Source organism: Chrysochloris asiatica, unplaced genomic scaffold, assembly GCF_000296735.1.
Source record: "Chrysochloris asiatica unplaced genomic scaffold, ChrAsi1.0 scaffold00239, whole genome shotgun sequence".
Taxonomy (NCBI): Eukaryota; Metazoa; Chordata; class Mammalia; order Afrosoricida; family Chrysochloridae; genus Chrysochloris; species Chrysochloris asiatica.
The window spans coordinates 1,002,562-1,011,803 of NW_006408757.1; the positions used below are offsets into that span (position 1 = coordinate 1,002,562).

The following is a 9,242-nucleotide window of genomic DNA, read 5'->3' on the forward strand; positions in this document are numbered from 1 at the left end:
GGGCTACAAAGGCAAGAAGTGACTGGCTTACAAGCTTTCAAGAGGGAACCTAGATCCAGAGGGCACAGAAGAAGGTAGATTCTCCACTGAGTAGTATCCAATCTGTCTAGGCGGGACTGATTAAAGGAAATGCGAATAGGTCTCTTGTGATACAAGGGTGAATAATTATTACCAGGACTGATTGTGAAGGCTGTAAATGTAAAAGTAGACATTTTGTGGCAAAGAGGGGAGTGATTAACTTTGCAGGCTAGGAGCGGAGGTCCCTGGAACCATGAAGGGAGAAGAGCGGAGAGCAGAACCCTACCCAGAAAGGCAGCGATCCCCAAGATGTAGGCAGAGATGATGATGTGGAGAAATGGAGCAGCTGGGGACTCAGGATCCAGGGAGGAAGAGGGGCTGTGTACTGATGACCAAGGGGAGGGGGGTGCGGGGAAGCAGGCTTATAGGATGTACCCTTTCGTTGATTGGTGATGCATGGAGGGGATTGTAACCATGGCAATGAAACAATATACGATTGGATGAATGTAAAACTGATGTTCTCCCATGTAAACTGTCACATAATTCACAATAAAACTTTAAAAAAAAGAACAAAACTAAGGCTTAGAACCCAGGTATCTTGACTTGACTTTGCAGTATCCTTTTTACTATGCTACCTCATCTTTTACTTTCATTTGTATCTCTTCTGAATGCCTTGTAAAGTGCTACATATACATACAAATCTCTCAATCAATGTCAACAAAAGAAGCATAAGTTTGCATAACTGAAAAATTGACTTTAGTCAGAAATCAGAAAGGTAATTTTCTTACTTTTTTGCATGATGCCACCCTCCAGACCAGTTAATTGCTACTTTGCACTTTCCATCAATCAGACATTGGGCAGCTGTAATTGTAGCCCCTCCTACAGCTGCTGCATAGTCAAATATCCCTTCAGTGGCTGGGCAGTCATAACCTTAGGGCAAAAATCAGAAAACTTTGTTTAAAAGTTTGTTAAAGAGAAAGAGGAGGAATAGACTGATATGTGGCAACTTACCAAAAAGTTACTTTGCTAACATCAGTTACAAATGAGATACAAACATGTCACAATATTGGAAAAAGGATTTTTAAAATAGAAGAGGCTGAAAGGAAAAACCTTAAAGATTAGCCACAATCAACAGATGGAGAAATGGAGGCATGAGAGGAGATTGTCTATGGTTACACAGAGCCAGGTCTGGAACCCAAGTCTCTTGACTCCCAGCCCAGTGGTTTGTTTCTACTAAACCATGGTATTGGCCATTTATAGTTTTTAAAATGTAGCTGCTTAATGAGGGATGGTGGTTGCTGGTGGTTGTGTGTCACCGAATCAGTCCTGACTCATAGTGACCCTGTATATGTTTTCCAAGGATGTATATCTTTACAGAAGCAGAAACCCTCATCTTTCTCCCACGGAGCCACTGGTAGATTCAAACTCCTGACCTTGCGGTTAACAGTCCAGCTCAGAATCCACTCCTCTACCAGTTAATGAGGAGTCCTGTGTGGTACCATAGGATAAGCACTCAAATTCAAGGTTGATTTGAACCACAAAGTCAGTCGTTCAAACTATACAGGATCCTATACAGGATTGCCGCTATGAGTCACAACGAACCTGATGGCACAGAACAACAACTACCAGTTAATGAAGGATGAGACAGAAAATACAGCCAGAATAGAAGCCTGTATTCAAGTTAACAGATATGGTCATAGACTAGACAAAGTAGTGTATATACAACCAGAACAGATATGGTGTGGTGCTGTAGGATAAAGCACTGGACAGCAAGGTCGGTTTGAACCACAAGGTGGCGGTTCAAATTCACTAGCCACTCCTTGGAAATCCTATATAGGGTCGTTAAGAGTAGGAAATGACTGGATGGCACCTAACAACAACAACATTAGGGCCTAAACCCATCTGTTCCATCATTCAAGTTTGCTCAATTCAAATGGTTTGCGTGATAAATGAGTTACGTGACTAAGCAAAGAGATTGCAATTAATGGTTAACACATTATTTAATTAAAAATTTATTAAAAACCAGTTGCAATATACAAATAGAAGTTATCTATCTCACGTCATTGCCTGGTTACAACTTTACCTAGCCCATATTCTATAGAGTCTGGATGATCATCATCTCCTTCCTGGCTGACCTTCTGGAGATGTTGCAGATAGGCATCAGTATGGAAGGTGGCCATCTCTTCCATGGAGGCCACTTTGGGTTTAATAATCCTAACAATAACAGTGAGAGAACAAAGAGAAGTAAGTGAGTCAGACCCAGAGTATGCCAGAGCTATGTATGAATCAGCATTCTGAACAGAAAATACAACTTCCCGCTTCTGATTTCAGTAGGCTAAAGTAGGACACACATTCTGTTCCTCTAGATATTCTGTTCTCCCGCTGCACCATATATTCTTATTTGCTCATATCTTGGTAATGATTCCATCATTAAGGGGGTAGATTTTCCCTTTGAGTTAACAGTTAGGTAAAAACAAATGAAAAATTATATGTAAGATAAATACACAATCAGATATCAGACAAACACTATTATTCTGTGAGTTACAGCTTTCATAACCAAGCAGTAGGCAGGGGTATTTTCATTTGAATTGGTTCCTAATTGGGGTGTTATAATCCTTTTAGATAATTTTTAGTTTGAAGTCAGAAAACTGGGTTCCTGTCCTGACGCTATACTTAACTAGCTCTACAGCCTCAAATAAGTTATCTGACCATTCTGCAGCATCTGTAAAATGGGAATACCTTATAGGACATATGTGGAGATTAAAACATAACATACGAAAATGCTTTGTGGATTACTATCATTATTATTTGTACTAAAGGATAAAAATTAGGCAACCCAAAATATAAAAGGTCCTTTACTTGGTCCCTCTCATCTGCTTCTGAAGAAAGGAAAGACAGGGCTGAAAGACTGGAACCAGACTTCACTCCGAACCTCTTAACCTCACAAGAAGCAATAATAGGAGTAAGAGAATTAATCAAACAAGATTTATAACTTCTTTCCTATAGCTGCTTGTTCCACATTTCTCTTCCTGACCCCACCACTGTCATTACTATTCTCCAGCCCTTGCCACTTAAAAGTGTGATCTGTGGACGAGCAGCATCAGCATCACCTGGGAGACTGCTAGACCTAGAGAACCTCAGTCTCACCTCAGACCTACTGAATTGGAATTTGTATTTTCACAAGATGATTTTTTAGCAAGATAAAGGTAATTCAACAAGTTGGAGAGAAGAACTGACCTAAGCCATTGGGAGGTGGTAGTGGATTTTTATGTTTGCTGTATGGGAGCACTACCATTTGTTTATCGTGAATTAATATGACTATACAGGCTACTTGTGACATAGTATATTATGTACTAGACTGTTAACAACAGGGTCAGAAGTTGAAATCCACCAGTCGCTCCATAAAAGAAAAACGAGGCTTTCTGCTTAAAGATTTACAGCCTCAGAAACCCTATACAGGGTCATTATATGTTATAACTGACCCAACATCACATAACAACAAGCAACTATTAAGGAGCCTTGGTGGTGCAGTGGTTACAGCACTTAGGTGATAATCAAAAGGTCAGCAGTTCAAGCCTACCGGCTGCTCCACAAGAGAAAGATAAGGCAGTTCTACTCTGTCTTACATGGGTCCACTGGAAAGCAGTGGGTAGTGTTGTTGTATACAGACTACTACTATCACCAAGAAGGCCAGAAGAAATATAGTTCAACCTCAAAAGTTAAGCAAGCATATAGCCAAGATCCAAAGATTAATACTTCTTCAAGAAAACATGCCTATATTATCAGAGGTGAAAGTCTGCCCATTAAAATAAAAATTTTAGTTTCTTGGACCATGTTCCTAGTCCTAATAGAACTTTTCCACTTACTTAACAAATATTTACTGAATATCTCCACACTTAACAGCAAGGAAATTGGACAGCTTTGCTTTGCTTTCTTGTTTTCTGTAATTATTTTTGAAATGTTAACTAACTTTAATGGGTGGCATGTAATTTTCATGTTTGCCAAATATGAGGGAAAACAATGGCTGAAAGACTGTCCTAAAAAAGGTATTCATTTAATTACTTTACTAGAAATAAGATTAAAATCTGAAAGCCTATGGAACAAATGTTTACCTGTTTTGCCAGAAAATTTCATAAGTAATCCTGCAAGTAACTGAGTTATAATATTTGCTGTAACAATGACATCAAATATAGAAATGATAGCACACAGAAAGTTGTTTTTGTTTTGTTTTAAAAAGAAGCATTTATCTCTCTGTTCATTTCTGGCCTGGTGTCAGGAGTTGGATGCTTTGACTTTGACCTATTTCTGGGGCTCCATCATGAAAAGTTTGGTTGGGGCTCCATCATGAAAAGTCTTATTGAGCCCGCACTTCTATGTCTGGAGATAAAAGAAAATAGCCTCAGTTGTAGCTTAGAAATAATAATAATTTTCTAAAAACAAAACAATAACAAACACAGAACACCACTTTGCTCCCAGTTAAACACCTTTTTTCCCTGACAGGTTTCCTACTCCAAATCTCCACAATGTCCTATCATATCCCTAGGATATTTCCCTTCTCAGCAATAAAGTCCTATTTCTAAGGGATCTTAACTGCTTTACGTACATTTTTCAAGTTTTCTTAATTCCTCAACCGCTTTCATGGAGTCACAGGCAGATTACAATAACTTAGAGAAAAAGTAAAACACCATTCTTTCACTGTCAAAAAGGATAAGTCTATGAATACTTAACTTCACAACTGTGTTCAGTAAAATAAATAAAGCTTACCTCATTTGCTTATGCAGTGCGTATGCTTCAATCAGAGAATGTACCATACTGGCCTAAAAATATATATCAGCAAGAAAAAACAAAACAGGTATAGGCTGTGCTTAGTGTCTCTTAAAAGTTTAATTCAGCAAATCATTGATCTCATCCTCTTGAACCAAAGGAACTAACTTTGTTTTAGCTCTCCTTTCTTCTGTTTAGGTAACAAATATGCACACGTTATACAATATAAAAAAAGCAACCGAGTCTTAATTAAGTGGTGAAACACTTTTCTCCTGAAGCTTCTTTCCCACGATTTCAAAGATTCCCTCGTAGATGATATTTCCACTTCCACCTGTCGCTGATGAACGCTGAGTTCTCTCATAAACTGTAAAATAACACTTCCTCTATCACCTGATAACAGCTATCCTGAATATATCTGAAGATACCCCCAGCCCAAGTATCCTCTTGGCTTCCTAATGTCATCCTGTCCACCTCCACTCCTGCCATTCCCCTACCCCGAAAAGCCCAGTCTTTCTTCCGGACCTCTCTTACCCGTTTGGGGACTTTGACCATGGAGTCACACATGTTAACATACTCGGGACTATAGATGTAAACCGGGGGTAGTGACTGCCCTCGGTCCGCCGGTTCCTCCAATTCCTCCATCTTCCACTTCCAACCGATCCCGGCTAGCCCGTCCGGATCCAGCCCTTTTCGGACTCCGTTCAGACTCAAGTTCCTGCTCCCGTGATCGGCCTCAGGTGTTCTCTGCTCAACATTCCCTCCTATTCTTGAGATCGCCGGAAACCCTGTCTCTGCTCCCCATCTAATTAAGCAAATGGATGGAGTTTCCCAGGCCTAAACCTTCCATTTAGTGGCCACAGTTCAAAAAGAGAGGTTGTAAAATATATTAAAAAACAAAAACAAGTAACTGCCAATTAGGATCGCAATTTATGGCATAAATCAGTAAGGTCAAAACTAACCACGCTTGTTGCCCTACGGAGCCATTTGAGATGAAGTCAGACCGACTCCAGAGCATGCTGGGAGCTGTAGTTTTCAGGAGTTTGCGCAACGGAAGAGTCGGGACTAATCGTGAAAATAACCGCCAATTTCAATTTGAGAGCTAAAAAAACTCAGCTTCAACTCTATAAATTCCATGAAAATACACCAATTTCAATATGAAACAATGTAGCTGTATTGAGAGCCCACTACCACCTAAATACATAATCAGCTGCATCTTCCAATAGCGGCTATTTTAGGGGGGAGGTGGGGCGGTGTGAGGAGCTAATTAACGAATAAAAAGTAGCTTTAGTAGCGCAGTGGAGTCCTGGTGTGGCGCTGTGGGTTAATGCGCTAGACTGCAAAGTCGGTTTGAACTGCAAGGTCGGTGGTTCAAGCTCACCAGCTCCTCGAAAACCCTAAACAGATTTTCTATGGGTCGCAGCCAACTCAATGGCACACAACAACAGTAGCGCAGTGGTTTAGTGTTCTGCTGCTACCCAAAGGTCTATTGTTTGAACCCATCACCTTCCATAAAGATTGTTGTATGCTATAGAGTCCGTTCTGACTCATAGCGACACTGTGTAGGGTTTCCAAGAGTGACTGGTGGGTTTGAACTGTCAACCTTACGGTTACAAGTCCAATGGTTATCTTACAGCGCCTTGGAAACCCTTTGGGGCAGTTCTACTCAGTTCAATAGAATCGTTATGAGTGTGGTTTGTTGATTTTTTTTTTTTTTTTTTTTTGTTTAATTAATGATACAAAAGATGTAAAAGTTTACACAGATAATACTTGAATTCACTTTAGTTAATTAACTTTAACTGACCTAACATCCCTTTCAGACAATCCAGTGTACTTACCTTTTTTAAACTCTAACTTATGTCCTACACTTTAAACATTTACTGAACATTCATGCACTAAGTATTGTGCTAGGTAGGCATTGTGGATGTACAAGTGTGGGTCAAAAAATTATCCGCACTCCAGTTATATTACAACACCCATCCACATCCATTGTTGTTGTTGTCAGGTGCCATCGAGTCGGAACCGACTCATAGCGACTCCATGCACAGCAGAACGAAACAATGCTCGATCCTGGGCCAACCTCACCAACGCTGCCACCCCCGAGTCCATCAATGATGCCACCTGGCCGATCCATCTCGTTGGAGGTCTTCCTCTTTTTCTCTGACCCTCCACCCTACCCAGCATGACATCCTTCTCCAACGATTGTTTCCTCCGGACTACATGTCCAAAGTAGGAGAGACGAAGCTTAGCCATCCTGGCCTCCAAGGAGCACTCTGGCTGCACTTCTTCCAAAACAGATCTATTGGTTCTTTTGGCAGTCCATGGCACCCTCAGTATTCTCCTCCAACACCACAACTCAAAGGCATCAATTCTTCTACGATCCTCTTTATTCACTGTCCAGCTTTCGCATCCATATGAGGCTATTGAAAACACAATGGCCTGGGTCAGGCGCACCCTAGTCCTCAAGCTGACATCTCTGCTCTTCAATACTTTAAAAAGTTCCTGTGCAGCAGATTTGCCCAGTGCAATACGTCGTCTGATCTCTTGACTGCTACTTCCGCGAGTGTTGATAGTTGATCCAAGAAGAATGAAGTCCTTGACAACTTCAATCCTTTCTCCATTGATAAGAATGTTGTTTATTGGTCCAGTGGTGAGGATTTTTGTTTTCTTGACATTGAGATGCAATCCATATCGAAGGCTGTGCTCTTTAATCTTCATAAGTAAATATTTCAAGTCCTCTTCACTTTCAGCGATCAAGGTTGTATCATCTGCATATCGCAGGTTGTTAATGAGTCTTCCTCCAATCCTGATGCCACGTTTTTCTTCATAGAACCCAGCTTCTCGTATTATTTGCTCAGCATACAGGTTGAACAAGTATGGTGAAAGAATACAACCCTGTCTCACACCTTTCCCAATTTTAAAACTTTCAGTGTTCCCATGTTCTGTTCGAACAACTGCTTCTTGGTCTAGGTACAGATTTCCATGGCTGATGACAATATTGAGTGTACATGTGAAATGATTCTGTCAAATAGACAAGTGACAGTGGATTATGTGGCAAATTATTTGCAAATCAGCCATGGCTCTGCCTATGGAATAATTCACAGCAGACTTGGGTTTTCAAAAGCTTGTGTAAGATGCGTTTCAAAACATTGTCATAGAAGAGCATAAACAGAAGCGTTTGGACATCTGCAAACAAAAGTTGGATGAAATTCGAAGGAAGGTAAAAAACAAAATCTTTTTAAAAAGTGTTACTCATGGCAAGACATGCATTCATCACTACGTGCCTGAGAGTAAGTGGCAGAGTACGGAATGTAAACAACCTCAATTCCCGACAAAGAAAAAGTTTGAAAGTCAACCATCAGCTGGAAAATTGATGATTACAGTTTTCTAGGATTCTCTGGTGTACTGGAACACTATCAGGGAAAAGGTTCAACAATCAACAAATGCTCACTAAAGAGCTGAAGCCTAAATTTCAGATTTAAAAGGCAGAGCATTGCTATCCAAGGGCATTGTGATCTTGCACAACAATGTACGACCTCACTGCTCTGCTCACATTGATGACATTCTGTAAAAACTTCATTCTGAGGTGTTAAAGTATCCTCCCTATAGTCCTGATCTTACTCCATTGAACTTTCACCTCTTCGGTCCCCTGAAAGCAGCCCTTCGAGTATGAAGATTCACCTTTGATGAAGAAGTGAAGACAGCAGTGCATTTGCAGCTCAGCATAAAGCATTTCTTTCTTTCTTTTTTTTTTTTTTATTGTGAATTATGTGATAGTTTACATGGGAGAACATTAGTTTTACATTCATCCTATCGTATATTGTTTCATTGCCATGGTTACAATACCCTCCATGCATCATCAACCAACCACAGGGTATACCCTGCAAGCCTGCCCCCTGTCATCAGCACACAACCCTTCTCTCTCTCTGGGTCTAGAATCCCCAGCCACTCCATCTCTCCATGTCATCTGCCTCCATCTCTGGCATCACTGTTTCTCCCTTGATGGTCCCAGTGACCTCTGCTCCTAGACTGAAAAGTCAACCACTCCCCTCCTTTTGCTACAAAACATCTACCTTTACATTTCCAACCCTCATAGTCAATCCTGACAACAATTATTCACTATTGTATGACAAGAGACCTATCCACATCTCTTTTCATCAGCCCCACCCAGATAGATTGGGTACTACTCAGTGGAGATCTACCTTCCTCTGTGACCTCTGGATCTAGGTTCCGTCTTGAAAACTTGTAAGCCAGTCACTTCTTGCCTTTATAGACCCTCCTCCCCCCATTTTGGGTAGCCAATGTCCAAGTTGCCCATCCCTGTCTACACTATGTATGGAGGGGGTGGGAATGATCCTTGCTGTAAAGATTTGTTCCCTCTTTTGAGGTACTGCATCCATAGGTGTAGGTCAAGCTCATCAAATTGTTTCAGATTACTCTTTTTTGTTTCCTCTTCTTTCTTC

General features: G+C 40.7%; 2 protein-coding genes across 2 annotated transcripts in view; both read right to left on the bottom strand.

The window, feature by feature from the left end:
* LOC102820342 (histone deacetylase 8-like) overlaps window positions 1-5,504 on the bottom strand; it is a 508,909-nt gene extending 503,405 nt beyond the window's left edge. The window contains exons 1-3 of the mRNA XM_006873407.1: window positions 5,314-5,504; window positions 4,783-4,835; window positions 2,102-2,232 (exon numbers count right to left, since the gene is read on the bottom strand). The gene's annotated coding sequence lies outside the window, so the exon portion shown is untranslated. The remainder of the gene's footprint in view (window positions 1-2,101; window positions 2,233-4,782; window positions 4,836-5,313) is intronic.
* On the bottom strand, window positions 803-5,424 carry LOC102819208 (histone deacetylase 8-like). Its single transcript, XM_006873406.1, has 4 exons — window positions 5,314-5,424; window positions 4,783-4,835; window positions 2,102-2,232; window positions 803-948 (listed from the first exon to the last, which is right to left on the bottom strand). The coding sequence occupies exons 1-4, from the start codon at window positions 5,422-5,424 to the stop codon at window positions 803-805; spliced, it is 441 nt and encodes a 146-aa protein (XP_006873468.1).
* Window positions 5,505-9,242: the final 3,738 nt, after the last annotated feature.

What these genes read in the sequence shown, in the direction of transcription:
- LOC102819208 (XM_006873406.1), bottom strand. Translation starts at nt 5,424, where the DNA reads ATGGAGGAATTGGAGGAACCGGCGGACCGAGGGCAGTCACTACCCCCG. An exon ending in TGGTCAAAGTCCCCAAACGG is followed by an intron (nt 4,836 to 5,313) that starts GTAAGAGAGGTC and finishes ATATATTTTTAG; the next exon opens with GCCAGTATGGTACATTCTCT. An exon ending in CTCTATAGAATATGGGCTAG is followed by an intron (nt 949 to 2,101) that starts GTAAAGTTGTAA and finishes TTTTGCCCTAAG; the next exon opens with GTTATGACTGCCCAGCCACT.